Source organism: Amphibalanus amphitrite, unplaced genomic scaffold (genome assembly GCF_019059575.1).
Source record: "Amphibalanus amphitrite isolate SeventyFive unplaced genomic scaffold, NRLGWU_Aamphi_draft 000115F_arrow, whole genome shotgun sequence".
NCBI classification, from domain to species: Eukaryota; Metazoa; Arthropoda; class Thecostraca; order Balanomorpha; family Balanidae; genus Amphibalanus; species Amphibalanus amphitrite.
In genome coordinates this window covers 116,836-132,017 of record NW_024881610.1, presented here as the reverse complement: position 1 = coordinate 132,017, position 15,182 = coordinate 116,836, and the positions used below count along the sequence as shown (strand labels likewise).

The 15,182-nt window shown below is 49.0% G+C and overlaps 2 protein-coding genes across 5 annotated transcripts; one reads left to right on the top strand and one right to left on the bottom strand.

Moving 5' to 3' along the window:
- Positions 1 to 234: 234 nt before the first annotated feature.
- On the bottom strand, positions 235 to 9,180 carry LOC122381199 (rabenosyn-5-like). 4 transcript variants are annotated; one of them, XM_043365096.1, is made up of 10 exons: positions 8,941 to 9,180; positions 7,779 to 7,918; positions 7,033 to 7,143; positions 6,680 to 6,820; positions 4,855 to 5,016; positions 4,279 to 4,496; positions 3,594 to 3,733; positions 3,157 to 3,243; positions 2,594 to 2,761; positions 235 to 1,367 (listed from the first exon to the last, which is right to left on the bottom strand). In XM_043365096.1, the coding sequence occupies exons 2-10, from the start codon at positions 7,909 to 7,911 to the stop codon at positions 1,022 to 1,024; spliced, it is 1,506 nt and encodes a 501-aa protein (XP_043221031.1). In that variant the 5' UTR covers positions 7,912 to 7,918; positions 8,941 to 9,180; the 3' UTR covers positions 235 to 1,021. The 4 variants fall into 4 exon arrangements, with proteins under 4 accessions (XP_043221031.1, XP_043221030.1, XP_043221033.1 ...); XM_043365095.1 differs by having other exon boundaries at positions 9,025 to 9,180; XM_043365098.1 differs by having other exon boundaries at positions 9,127 to 9,166.
- Positions 9,181 to 9,445: 265 nt separating this feature from the next.
- LOC122381191 (46 kDa FK506-binding nuclear protein-like) lies at positions 9,446 to 13,850 on the top strand. The gene is made up of 2 exons (XM_043365078.1): positions 9,446 to 9,698; positions 12,137 to 13,850. Exon 2 carries the CDS (start codon positions 12,151 to 12,153, stop codon positions 13,426 to 13,428), a length of 1,278 nt encoding a protein of 425 aa, XP_043221013.1. The 5' UTR covers positions 9,446 to 9,698; positions 12,137 to 12,150; the 3' UTR covers positions 13,429 to 13,850.
- The last annotated feature ends 1,332 nt before the right edge of the window (positions 13,851 to 15,182 follow it).

The following is a 15,182-nucleotide window of genomic DNA, read 5'->3' as shown; positions in this document are numbered from 1 at the left end:
ATTTCGACTTAGTTGAGCGAATTGCAGCACAATTATTGCCAATGCTTTGCAAGCTAATTTTCTTAGTTGTCGACGGCATGTTTCCTGAAAAATAAAGCAGCGCTTAGAGTCCATTGCGAGCTTCGAAGGAGATTAAGTACTCCTTTTCAAATGCATGTCGCCTCTATCGTGCGCGAATTGCCTTGAAAGGTGCATTCGACATTTAAGTACCGAGCACGGCAATAACAGTCACCATAAATGCGTGATGTTTATTATGACATACATATGAAAGGTTCACAGGGAACCTTCAACACAAGTGGAGCAAACAAAATACGTCACGACTTCCTGGCATGGAGCACCTGCAAGGCTAGCATCTTTTGGTAACGTGGAATCACTCATTCAAAATAAACATATTATAAAGCAGAATGTCAAACTGAAATGTTTCAGTAAAACGCACAATACTCGTATATCGCCTAAGCATAATAACGCATGACTGATTCAGTTCACAAACACGCTGTAAAGCACTTACTAAAGGTGACCCCGGCTCGCCCAATCCTATCACAGTGCGGGACAGTATTCCCGCTCTGGAACAGCAGCGCCGAGGTCCCGATGCTGCTTCACCAGCGTCCACGATCACACGCGGCGCCAGGAAGCTCTCCGAAAAGTGTATCACAATAGCTGACGTGGCCAGTAACGCAAGTTCGCCTGCATTTAGCGAACCGTGTAAACAAGCTAGTGTAAATAATCTCAATTATTTGATAACAGTGACTATAGAGACCAGGCCCAGGGTCATTCATGTGGAGGTGATAACGTTCTAATCTGTTGGTTACAACAGCTGTTGTGTGCAAAAATCACCCGATTACAAGTGATGCGAGTAAGCTGCAATGTAACAATGAGCTATTGTCGATCAATGAACCCGGTACGATTGATATTCACCACTTCACTGGGCCCGGCAGTACGCGACTATCGAGATCCCGAGCGCTGCCACTCGACAGTTCAGCTACCCTCCCGCCCCATACCACTACTCCCTGTCCGCCTCCTGTCACTCCCGCGCCGCATCTGCCGCGCGCAGCCGCTCAAACTCGGCGTGCAGGTCTGCCAGGTTCTGTTCAAACAGCGCCAGCTCGTCGTACTTGTGCGAGCTGCGCGCCTGTCGGATGTAGCCGCGCACAATCTCCATCTGCTGCAGCAGCGGGTCGGCGGCCGAGGGCGCCGCTACTGACGGCGGGCTCCAGCCAGCGTCGAACTGGACCCGGCCTGCCGCCGAGACGGGACTGGCGCGGCGGACGGAGGAGGAGGGGCGCGGCCGGCGCGAGGCCGCCTCCTCGGCCGCCGCCGCCGCCCTCAGCCGCTCCTGCTCCTCGGCCAGCTGCCGCTCCTGCTCCTCCCTGGAGACACAGGAGATGGGATCAGTAAACGGAGGAGGACCACCCGGCCGACCGGTCATAGAGGGCGGATCTTGGGGAATAGGAGACTATTTGAGACGGGCAACAGTACCATCAGTGGCGATCAGGGTTGGCATTTTTGCCGGCAAAAACTAGTTTTTGCCATTTGCCGGTTTAAACCGGTTTTAACCGGCATAAAGTGGCAAAAACTGGCAAAAACTAAAAACAGTCAAAACGCTATGCCTCTACATGCGTTTGAGCTGGACACGTTTTGAGAAGGATTCAGTGAATACAATATACTTTCAAACAGAAGTGGTATCTTGACCATTTTAGTGTTAAATAGTTCCGTGAGTCCTCTATAATTAACCAATAAGGCGCCTTTTTGGTGCGACAAATGAGAAAGTGCGCCGGCGGGCGGCGAGCATTGAAGAAGTGGGAAAGGGCATCTGCCACAGCTGACTTGTGCACCGGACCCTACGAACCGGTTCCTAACAGTGTCAGTGCCAAATTTGTGCTTAGTCGACGTAGCCGTTCTCCCGATCTGGAAGCGTCACCCCGCACGTGCGCACGTGCAAAATGGACCCCGACCGACTATGCACGACACCCTACTAATCAGTCCCTAACGGTGTCCCAATTTGAGCGCAATCGACCCAGCCATTCTCGAGATCTGGTCGGAAACGACTCCTGCATATGCTCATGTGCAGAAGCACACCAACAGCGATGCATGAAAGTGCACTTCCTGGTGGACATCTAATGACTACCGGCAGACATTTTAAGCAGCGGTAAACTAGCGAGACAATGCTTATTGGGCCCCAATGACAGACATGACTTTGTACATTTCAATCGATTGCTTTTTAGGTAAGCAACACAGTTTTGGCCACTTGAGTTTTTGCCAGTTTCTGCCAGTTTTTGCCACCATGGTTTCTGCCAGCTGGTTTAAACCGGTTAAAACCACTGGCAAAAACCAGTTTTTGCCACCCGCTGCCAACCCTGGTGGCGATGGCTCTTGATCGGCATATTCGGCAAAGGTAACTTCTTAAACGAAGTTATAGCTATAAAATGACATAAACATGGTACGATGATGCGTATGAACAAACGACATGCTGGTGTCGAATCAGAGTTGAAGTGAAGACATTAAATGCAGTCCACAACTTGACAACGCTCAAGACCCACAAACGGATAACCCCGCAAACAAACAATCCCATCCCACCGTCCTCGCAGCAACTCACTTCAGCTTGGCCTGCAGCTCCTTGAGCTGCTTCTCGTTGGGCAGCTGCGGCAGGCTGATGACCTCCTCCTTGAGGAAGGCGCTGGCCGCCGAGCGCAGGCGCGCGCGCAGCTGCCGCTCCCACGGCGACAGGTCGTCGTTCTCCGTGCCCAGCGCATTGATCCGCTTACTGTGCCACAGAGAAGGAGCCCGCAGTGAGTGATGGAGGCTCGTTCACAGGTCAGTGATTAGTCAAAAATGATGACGGTGAATGACAGTGACTTGATTACCGAGAAATAATTAATGGCGGTCAGAAATAACGGCACTGCTAACAGAACGATCTTGTTACGACCGAAACCCCCGACCTGTCTCCACTGCATATTGATCCCTAATGAGACCTCGTCTATGCACCGGTATACGCGGAGGATTAGACTTATTACTGGGGCATGGCTAATGGAACCCAGTGGACTCCCTCCCGCACAAGGATTACACGACGACGCATTATATTACCGACCGCATACAGCCGGTGTTGGGGCTCGGCGACATCATATTCTAGTTGCGGCTGTTACGTCGTGTTCAACGCACCTCATTCCATCCACGCGTTCGGCGGTGGTCAGTATTTTGACGCGTATACTGTTGGCGTCCGAGAGGTGATATCGAGTTTCACCCGCTCTGAAATGAAATAAATAGTGTCATCGGAGAGAAGTAATATGGAAGTCTGCGATTCAGAACCGGCCAGAAGCGGGACGTGACCGAAAAGTGTCAAAGATAATGAATCATCAGTTAGGCAATAGGGCCGAACAAAATTTAAAGTCCACAGAGCAAGAGCTAAAACAGTAATCCATGAAATACGCCGGCTTTTCAGACGTTCGCCGAGCATGCTCAGCTGACTGCCTACTACAATATTAACAACGCAGAGTACGTACAACAAACTTAATACTTGTAAGCTAGAATCCGATATTTGTGTACATGTGCTTTCCTTTTTCCATCCAAGGTACACAGCCCCAACACCTATTACTCACAGTAGGCTCTCGAGCATTTTGTTGTGCATGGGGATGAGCTCCCTGATTTCCTTCTGGTAGCCGCGCATCTGGTTGTAGAACTGGACGATGATAGGCTCGGAGCTCTGCTGGTCCAGCTGGTACTCCCGGTGAGATAATTTCTGTCGAGCGAAACAGGACGCAGTCAGCGATCGGATACCAGTGGTGAAATACTTCACAAGTAATGTGAGCTACTTAGGAGAAAGAAGGACTTCGCCGCCTTGCTAAATATAGGCTACGCCGTATTACTATCCACATCCAACCCCCAGGTGAACACTAAACCCACCACAGAACAACCAAAAGACGAAATTACGACACAGCAGCTGAAAACCACTCGACGCTCATGTCACTTTCAGACACACATCACCAATGAGACGCTCATGTCACTTTCAGACACACATCACCAATGACCAAACCCCCATCACTCTATCCTATACCTCAGCGCACCCTACCACTCAGCTATGACGACACGCTCCCTTGTTCCTTCACCTGATCGCAGTGTCGGCAGATGCGCAGCGGCTCCTCCTCCTATTCCCCTATTTCTCCGTACCTGATCGCAGTGTCGGCAGATGCGCAGCTGCTGCTCCCCCTGTTCCCCTATTCCCCTGTTCCTGGTCGCAGTGCTGGCAGATGCTCCCCCTGTTCCCCTATTCCCCTGTTCCGTTACCTGGTCGCAGTGTCGGCAGATGCGCAGCTGCTGCTCTCCCGTCACGGCGTCTACCAGCGACACCATCGAGTTCAGACTGCCCACCGAGCCGGAGCGGCGCAGCAGACCCAGCGGACGCTTCTTGGACCACAGGCTACTGGAGGGGTCCGGGTCGGCCGGCGCGGCGCCCACCGTCGGCGGCACCCAGCCGGCAGCCGGGGACGGCAGCGCCAGCTTCTCTGGAGCGCAGAGGGCGGGGCACATGGCGGTGTAGAGGGCGGGTCACACGCAGGACAGCGGTGGTGTACAGGGCGGATCATAGAGGACAGTTCATGTGTGAATGCAGTGAGCGCTGAAACATTCGCTGACGGGTCGAGTTTCAGGACGCCTTTACCCTGCTAAAACCACGCTACCGTCACTACAACTACCAGGAAATGACCATAGTAAATATCCGACACCTCCCCCAGTCCCGCTGGCCTATTGGGGTCCCCTGACCAGAACCCCTGACCACCCGCGAACCCCCTGCCGACTGTGGACAGTATGAGACCAGTGTCTACTGTGGCCAGTATCCACCTGACCAGCGTTCCCCGCACTCACCGCCGCGGCTGGCGCAGAGGAACGTCGAGCAGCGGGCGCACAGCACGAAGCCACACAGCCGACAGTGGTGTTTGCGGCGCGTCAGGCCGAACGAGCGGCCGCAGTCGGGACAGAGGTTGATGGCGTCGTCCTCCACCCAGGCCACCACCGAACGCTCGTGGGCTGACGGAGGGGGCGAGGGAGGGGGTGGGGGTGGGGGTCAGAGCGCCGCAACAGGATCGGTGAACGGCTTACCGTTATAATGATCGGGATAAATTTATGTACCGTCTCACCACAAAATAACAAAGATAGAAAATATATTAAAGGGACTATCCCACCTTTAACATGGGGTTTGAGTTGAGATAGCCAAGTTTGCGGCGAGGTTCAGAAACCACTATCTATCTAGGTTGCAACCCCCGCGGCCTCTTGGTGTTGAAGAAATTCGTTCCCTTCATTTGAAAATGGGCCTTGTACAAGGCCCTATCTTCAACATGGAGCGACCGTTAGTGTGACGTCACCTCGTTTAGTCATTCTGATTTAAATGGGTTTGTTCGTTGAAAAATCGCTTAAAACTTGGTCTGAACTTTGTTGTGGTGCCTACAGAGTAAAAAGAATCAGCTTTATGACAGTAATGTGGGCTGGGGAAGGATGTAATTTTGGGCTGTGACGTCACATATTTGAAAGTTTGTGTTTGGAATATGGGAAGCCTAAGATGTTTAATGAAAAATAAATGCCAGAACCGTGTTCCTGGTCATCCAATCTATAAAGTCGGGCACAATTTAACTGGTTTTAACAACATTTTAGAAGGTGGGATAGTCCCTTTAAAGACAATACCTACATCTTATGCTACGCCGATTCCTGTAAAAAAGAAAATTTTCAATACAACCAGGACATGGCTTCACGCAAAAATGCTAATTTACCAGTAAAACGTCTTTTGGGCGAAGAACGAGCGAGCGAGATAGTGAGCCCTGCACGTGCGGAAGGGCGAGAGGGTACTTCCAACGGGCTTGCGCAAAGCACCCTTCTAACCGGTCGCTAGCTGTGTACCAAATTTGAACGCAATCGGCCCAGCCGTTCCTGAGATCTGGAAGCGGCATTCTGCACGTGCGCACGTGCAAACGGGGCCCAAAATGACTTTTGCACGGCACCCTACTAACCGGTCCCCAACCGTGTACCAAATTTGAGCGCAATCGGCCCCAGCCGTTCTCGAGATCTGGAAACGCCCCCTGCACGTGCGCACGTGCAGTAGCACCCTAATCGCAACACATGGGAATGCATTGCCCGGTGGGTACCTACCTGTATGCCAAGTTTCAGCGAAATCGCCCCAGTAATTACCGAGTTACTGAAATGGGAACACATTTGGCACCTCTTCTTTTTGTATTTTGCACGTGCAGTGGGGGTCACTCACATAGATCAAGAGTATCCGACCTTTGGTAGAAGGGATGCAGCTACCCTATACAAATTACCGCAAGACAATCGCTCAAGCCGTTGCTGAGATACGGGCCTCTCAAAATCATTACTTTTGCAAAACTGCTTGAACACCTTGGACTTTTCACGTGGCACGTGCCACGACGGTCAATGAGATGTATCAAAAGTAGTCAATTACGAAATAGAAGGGATGGGGCTACCCAGCAAAAAAGACCGCAGGCCAATCGGTCCAGCGGTTGCTGAGATATAAGCCTCTCAAAAGCGTTACAGGCCGGGCCGGGCCGGGCCGCTCATACTGAGATTTTTCCGTTATATTGAAAATATTTCGCTTCGCTCGCTACGCTCGCTCGCTCGTAATCAGACGTAGCTAAAAATCCATGATTTTAGGTCTGTCTTATCATAGAACAATTAATCGTACCCTTGCGCTTGACGGGGTCTGCCGGCAGCTTGGTGAGCAGCTTGTCCAGCCGGATGATGAGCTTGTTGGTCTCCCTGGACAGGTGGTCCACACGTTCATCGCGCACTCTCTTGAACAGCGTCATATGACTCGTGGTGACACCTGGAATGACGGCCATAGTTACACGACAAACAGTGCAGATATTGGTAGCGAATATGTCATCATTCTTTTGTGTTCCGTGTATGGTAAAATATGTTATAGATATATCATAGCGAGGGTTGGGCTTTTCAGCAGGATTGTACGAAAGGCTGGCCATTAAAACATGTCTCCAAATAAGGGAGTTTCCGCTCCTGATAGTCAGAACAATATCATACCAATATCTTGACGAACTCTCTCCAGCGGCCTGTATTTGTAGGTTCCCTGAGCAGCTGGCTGGTAATCAGAAACCTCACGCTTGATCCTCTGCTTTGCCTTTCCAATAAAGTCTGTAAATGAAATAAAAATACAATATTCACAGGCTCATATCTCAGGGTTTGCTCAATGTCTTCATAAATCTAGTTCGATTATAATAAACAGCTAGATTTACCAAGACAATGCCTACATGTCAATGGGCTATGCTGAGACTCCAGGGTAGAAATCCAGGGTGGAAAACAGCACCCTGGAAATCCAGGGTGTTGTTTGGTCAACATTTTCTTATCAGCAGGCTGCTAGCCTGCTGCTGTTCCTTGGCTTCACATTGGTCAAGGCCATGTAAGTCATTATGCAGTTCACTAAAAGGAGCCAGGAAATGCCAGTGATGAACTTCCTTATATGGGAAAACTGGCAGTAGGTATGCTGATAAAAAAATGGTGACAAAACAGCACTTCAGATTAAGTGGAAAATTCACTTATTGAAGCCAAGGCTTGGCACGTCCATATAGCCTGACATAGCCTGCCCCTTCTACCTTCTCCATCATAATAAATAAACAGCAACATTTAATCTTGATCAAGTCCATTAAAAGTTGGGAGTAGGACAGTATCTAGAAACAAGGTGTTGTACCATCTCAAATATAAGATGGGAAAGTATAATCCCATATATCAAAGTAAGCAATTGCCCCGCAGAATTAGGAAGAATACTATACCTCTCAATGACTGTTTGATGAGTTTATCTTCCTGATGACTATTGTTGAAATGAGCCTGGAGTTCAGCAACTCCATGCAAATTCTTCATGCACACAGGACATATAAAGCCCTCTTTCACATCAGATACATCCATGGTGTTGCTGAAAATCAAAATGTCAACGATGTTTTACCATACATGAAGATAGGTAAGTATGAAACATCTTTTAACAAGATTTAACCAGGTTTACATCTATGTTATCTGTGACACTTGGCAATGCTCTGTTTTCATACATATCTTGAATGTGTATTTAAATGAATTAGTGTTCCAATTTCCAATTTCCATGACTGCATATTGTGTTCTGATTATGATCATGTTACTGTCTGTATCTTTATATTTTTGTTGTTGTTGCCTCATTTGTTTTGTGCTCGTGGGCTCACTTTCCCATTTGAATGTGTTCTCATCCATCACGCAAGCTATTTCTATGCTGCGGGTTCCTTCCCTTCTCTCTATTTCAGATTTCTGCATCCATTAGGCTACTCTCAGACCAAAGGAACCACAAAGAGGTGATTCTGTGAATTATTCAACATACCAAGGTTACAGAGTATATACCACAGTAGGTAAAAATACTTGCAGACTACAGAGCTTTGATTGGAATCATATTCAGGCCAATCTCACTTAGTATGGAAACACAGAAAAAATACAAATAAATATATAACTATATCACTATGCAAACCAAACACAATGCTTCATGTATTCTCATGATTCCTAGGATATCATGATATGCATCATATTAATCACAGTGCATAAATGACTGGGTATAAGTAAGCCTGGCATCCCAGGAAGATGCCAGATACTAACTGTAAGAATCTTGCCAGATACCATTGTAGCTTGTAGGGTAAGGGGTTTAGGTATTAGTATTGGGTTTACATAGCCTTGGTTGTAGGCTTGTAGGTCATCAATTTTGCTATTGCAATTTGCAATTTACATCTTTGAAGTTGTAGGTTTGTGGGTTGTAGGTAGGTAAGGTTAGGTCAAGTCAGGTTAGGTTTGTTTTCATCAATATATCACCGTCTTCCCAATCTGGCATCTTCCTGGGACGCCAAGCTCACCGATACCTTCTTCTTCTTCGTGGAATTGGGCGCGTAGCCGGCTCACTGATACCAATGACTAAACTTTCATTACCTTGACTGAAGCCTTGACCTGCCTTGACCTATTCAAAAAGGTTGGCCTGGTCTAAAGTGCTCTTTCTACTGTACTGATACTTGCCTCCCTCGGCCGAATCCGAATTTTTAACAATAACCCTTTTAAAATTAAAAAATCCAGCTTAATTATTGTCGAAATTATCGCAATAAATAAAATAACTGTCACAATTTGGTCACAATTCTCCTCCACGCCCATCCCTCTACAGGCACACAAATTATCCCCGCGTTCGATGTCTCTCGGCCGACGAAGATTCTACGTCGTCCGGCCAATCCCGTCCAAGGTCAGCGGGGGCTCGGCTGCAGTTATGGAACGTGATTGGCCGGACGGCGTAGAATCTTCGCCGTCCGAGAGACATCGAACGCGGGGTATGTTTGTTGAGGCACCAATGAGAAGACGAACACCACATTATAACGCTGCAAAAGTAAGACATCTGATTAAAAACATGTGAGGAAGATATGGAGATGTGTCACGAGATTTCAATGTCAATTGTTATGAAATGTCGGCAATAAATCGCTGGTTTAGTATGAGTTTGTTCCTTAAAATACGTTTCATTTCTTAGAAAGGTGACCGCCATTTCGTACCTATAGCAGTAAAATAGCTTTCTACTTTGTAACTGACCGCCACACTTGTACTTGAATTGGCGCGACTGAGACATTCATCCTCTCTCCCTCTCGAGCGCGGGCGCGCACGTTGCGTGACACGTGGTGCTCGATTTTCCATATATTTGAAGGCTTACGGTGAGAAACCGCGTTTTATCGTAAATACCAATCATTTTGTAGCTTGATGCATGTTGTTTATTGATTCACTTGCTGAATTTGTACGGTTTTGGTCTTCGCTTCTTGACGTGTTTCTCCTAGAAATCTAAGGGAAAATTTAATGTAGTTGAAAATTTGGGGAACATATAATTTTTCTCCAATTAAAAGAGATATGGTTGCCACCTTTCCCTTGCAAATAGGTTGAATGACTTATTGTAATCTAGGCTTAACAACTATTTTTGTCATTTAACATAGACGAGAATATGGCACGGAATTCAACAACTTGTTTATAAAAGCATAGGTATGTGTTCCATTGCCTGGGTATATGCCAAGTTTGAGGTAAATGTTTTATCAGTTTCAAGATTTGGAGATTGGTCACCTCCCATTGGCCACGAGCAATGCAACTTCAAACTGAAGATAGTGGCAAATGACTACATTTCAATCTGATGGCAATATAGCCTTTCCAAATGGATTCAGTCAGGGCATTTGCAAATCCAGAAAGTTGGTCCTGGATGCTGCAGAAACATACCTCCTAAAAGTTTCTCCAGATTTTGATTTTTTTGAAAAGTAATTGTATTTTGATTCCTTATCAGTAGGTGGAACTATGGTCATGAGTACCCAAATATAGGAACGTTCCCATTTTTGGGTACGGAGTTCCCAAATATGGGAACGGGCGTTCCCATTTATGAGAACGCAAGGTAATTTTTCGGCCGTTCGCCCACTAAAACTCATTAGTGCACCACGTCTCAAAAAAGTGCACGCTAATTTAAGTATCTACGAAGTCTCTATAAAATTATCTTTAATCTGACCGTTGAACAAGGAAATTGACCGTGGAATGATATTTTTAATGATTTTTTGAAATGACGGAATGGTGAAAACATGGGTTATACTACATTTAACATGCAATGTTAAGGAAAATGAAACGTTTTTTACATATTGAGGTCAAGTATAATAATTTTCGCCTGGTTACGAAGTTTCATACTAGCGACACCCGATGCTGACATATGCAAGCGAACACGCGGACAGTCCCGAGGTAATATTGTTGACTTTTGGTGTCGGGGTGCACAACCGCGTGGAGCGTCAGTGATTTTACCGAACTACTGTTGTAAACTCAGTTTCAGTGGTTGAAAATTATTCAGCTGTATTTCATCAGCCCGGAAGACATATTTTATTTGGATGCTAGCTGTTTAGCGTTGTTTTATAAGGAGCGTCATGAGCGTGGTTTTTGTCTTCCGTGTTTCTAAGCATGATCGTTTTGGGGGAAGTTCTCTTATATAGGTCGCTCTGTGTGGCTTATTTATAATTTTTATGCTGATTTCGATCATTCCTCGTGCCCATCCTACCAGGCTTTTTGCCGCTTACACTCATTAAGAAAGGAAAAAACTAGATTTTCATTTGGACTATGTGTTTTGAGGGTGTAACATATTCAGCGTTCCCATTTTTGGATACTTCCTTGTGCTCGTCAACTATCGGTGATAAACAGACAGGTGCTTGACATGTCTCCACCCTCGGCGCGGACGGTGGATATAGGTATGGCAGACCTTGTTGAACATCGCTGAGCGTTGTGAATTACGTAATCCTGCAGAGAGGGCGTGCCCGCTGCGAGATCGACGGGACTAAAAGCGCAGAAGACCGGGCGAAACATGCGACGGTCTTGCCGGAAAGGTCATCTGATGATTGTTGCGTTAACAATAATTTGCGGCGTTGGACGTGATGCTTGTTAATGAAAAGAGCCCCTGAAAGGCGTCGGTGAAATCGTTCCCAATTTTGGGTACGCCGTTCCCATAATAAGGAACGCTTGCAGCGCCAGTGTACGAGAGCGTTCCCAAAGTTGGGCTCGCGGCCCGGATGATGGATTGCTTTAGAAATAGGGGAACGATTAGAAACTATGATGGGCCTTACAATATCAAACTCTTTCCCAACAATATTGAGACAAATATCAGGCGGTTCACGATCGTTTTATATTTTTTGGACGTCATTTAACGGTTCTTTTTCTTGTTTTAAATAATGCCTACATGGCGTTCCCATATTTGGGTTTATCGTTCCCAAACATGGGAACGAAAATGCGTTCCCGAAAATGGGTACGCTTGACCATAGTTCCGCCTACTGTTATGCAAATATGCACTGCTGTGCAGTTTAAAGCAAACTGTTCTAGATGAATAATATTTATTAGGTTTAAATTTGTTCTTAAAACCTCAAATTTTTGTTGATTTTGGGCACTGCAGGGGACATTTTCCCCAAATTGCCCTCCTTGGGTCTGTCAATGATTCAGGGTGTAAACAATGATCATGTAGTGCAAGGCTATAATGGTTAATGCAATAGTCAAATAGTTGTTTTACCAACAGAAAAATGGCCAGGCTGCAATATTTTGCCCAATATTAGATACCCCTAATTTTCCTCATTTATTGCTCTCATTTCAGGAACCAACAAAGCAATGGCAGACCAAAACAATACCTTTTGGGGGCTGATTCTCCAGCCGGGCAAACGGTACGAGCAGGTGGTTGAAAAGTCCTTCCATGTCTCCATGGCCGCGCTGGACATATCCGGCGGCAACGACAAGGCCACCGTACAGGTGATGATCAACGTCGACGGCCAGGAGTTCATCCTCTGCCACCTGAGCAAGAACCGCAACCCGCAGCAGACGCTCGACCTCAACTTCCAGGGTGGAGACTCGCTGGCGCTGTACGTCGATGGGCAGTCGCCCCAGCCGGTCCACCTCACCGGCTTCTACAACGAGATGGACGACGACGACGACGACCTGGCGGGACTGGAGATGAGCGACGAGTCGGACGAGGAGGATGTGCCGGCTCTGGTTCCCGCGGAGACCGCCTCGGCCAAGAAGAAGAAGAAGGCCATCGAGGCGGGACAGGGAGATATTGAAATTCCCGTCAAGAGGAAAGGATCACCGGTGAAGGAGAGTCCTCAGAAAAAATCCAAGCTGCAGAATGACGTTAAAGTGGAGGAGGACGAAGACGACGACGACGACGATGATGACGAGGACGACGAAGATGATGAGGATGAGGGAGAGGAGGAGGAAGATGAAGATGGCGAGGATGAGGAGGTGGAAGAGGGATTCAGCGACGAAGACGATGACGATGATGACGAAGATGATGACGAAGACGATGACGACGAGGACGATGATGATGAGGATGAAGACGACGATGATGAGGATGAGGATGAAGAAAAGGTGGATGAACCTCCCATCCCACTTAAGAAGACCAAATCTCCTGCAGCAAAGAAGGAGGAAGTCAAGGCAAATGGAGTAGCCAAGGCGGAAGACACTCCAAAGAAGCAGAAGAAGGGTGCTGAACAGGCTCAGAAGACCCCCGTTCAGGAGGAGAAGAAGAAGGCCGCCCAGACGCCCAAGTCGGCTAAGAAGACGATCGCCGGCGGTGTGATGATCGAGGACATTATCGTCGGCGAAGGCCAGGTGGCAAAGCGCGGTCGACCAGTGTCAGTCTACTACGTCGGGCGGCTGAAGCAGAACAACAAGCAGTTCGACCAGACCACCGCCGGGCCCGGCTTCAAGTTCCGGCTGGGCGCCAAGGAGGTCATCAAGGGCTGGGACGTCGGCGTGGAGGGCATGAAGGTGGGCGGCAAGCGGCGGATCACGTGCCCGCCGCACATGGCGTACGGCGCCCGCGGCAGCCCGCCCGTCATCCCGCCCAACAGCGCGCTCGTCTTCGAGGTCACACTGAAGAACGTCCACTGAGCGCCCGGGGAGGATCTGAGTGAGACGTGCGCGCGATCGAGAGTGTTCACATGCATCGTTACACATTTCACCGAGCCGTCTGGCGAGTGGCATCACGCCGCCTTTCCATTGACGTTGGATTCCAGTTGTGAGGTGCCGATGCGTTGCGGTGTTGTGTGTTGGCGTGTGCGGCAGAGAGGCGCCAGAGAGCTGTTCCCGTTGGAAGGGTGGGTTTAACTGAGTGATTAAGGACGTCCCTGACTGCGCCTTGTGAGAGTCTTGATGCTTCAAAGGTTACGGTACATGTCATCGCATTGAGCCGCCTGATCGGTTGTTGTGTGTAGATGGATGCCGTGAATCTTTTGGAGCGTTTTATCGGGTATTTTGTGAACGCCTTGGGTAAAACGAATTGCAACAATACATTTGATGACCATGTTCTCATGTCCCATGTTTTCTTGGATGATTGTTATGAGCAGATCGATAAGCTGTCTCGGTGATTGGTGTAACTCGCAGATGGCGCGCGGATGTAAAAGTGAATAGTGGTAGGTGTCGCCCTTATCAATTGGCGGAGTAGGCTACTGGTGGGGGCACTGGTGATGATGTACCTGTACACTGTACAGTACTGGTAGTAGCCTCAATGGATGGTCTCGTACACCGACTCTAACCTCGCACTGCGCCGGGCGGCCAGTTCACTTTAATCTGCAACGAACAGTGGAACGGACACAGAAACCCAGGGGCAGGGCTCAGTCGGTCCGATCATGTGGCCAAGAGGCGTAGCAGCAAGCATATTACGACACGTAACACATTGTTTGACGAGGCTCGCACAGGTTCACTGTACGGTGGCTGCTATGGGCTCTGTTCTACCGCTCGCCATACCCTCAACTTATGTCGGCTCGAAAGAGGTTAGGAGCTTTCTGTAGCTATCGGCACTTGCAGTGCAGATTTTACACATCGCAGCGATGGTATTTGTCTGTATCCTTTATCAAATGCGAATCCTTTCACATATGTATGTAACGGCTCCTATGTCTTGATTTATTTACCGCTGACATTGTTTATTTGCTATCGGTGAGGGGGACGATGCGTCACCCATCAGACCCGGTAGCCCGGACCCCGGTAAATTTACCGCGTCTCCCGCCGCTGGCCTGCCGGATACCTACACACATCCGTGCCGCAGCCGGCAGCAGCGACTGCTGACACCTCTCACACGTGGATGACGGGCTGTGGGCCGGTCCAGCGCGCGGCGCCGGGCCGCGCCGCTCCTGACTGGTCCACCGGTCACGTGACTGGCCCACTGGATGAAGGCCACTGGGCGCGTCCCGCCGCGCGAGTCGAGCGGTCCGGTCTGCGCTGCGAGAGACCGCCGGCCGCCGGGCCAGTCAGTAGTACGCCGCACGGCTGGCGGGTTGCCAGCACGTGTGATCGTGGCCGGAGTGCTGTGCGCGCGGTGAGGACCACCCCGCACACGTGCGACGAGGGTGTGGATTGTGATTTGACCACGTGGTTGTGAGCTGTTGGTGACGGGCTGGGAAGCTGTGTGAGTGATTTGGAGTGACATCGATAGCAGAGTGAACGCAGTGACCAAAAGCAGCGAGCGTACTGGCCAGTGACGGTGAGCGTAAAACGGGTAACGGCACTCAACAGCGAGCGTAGTGACCGTTGCACTAACGAGCAGCATTCCCACGGGAGCGGCGGGCGTGCCGGCTTTGACTCACTCGACGGTTGTGAAACGTGTTTGTTGAGTTGACCGACGGTAACTGGCGCCGTCGTGCCACCCA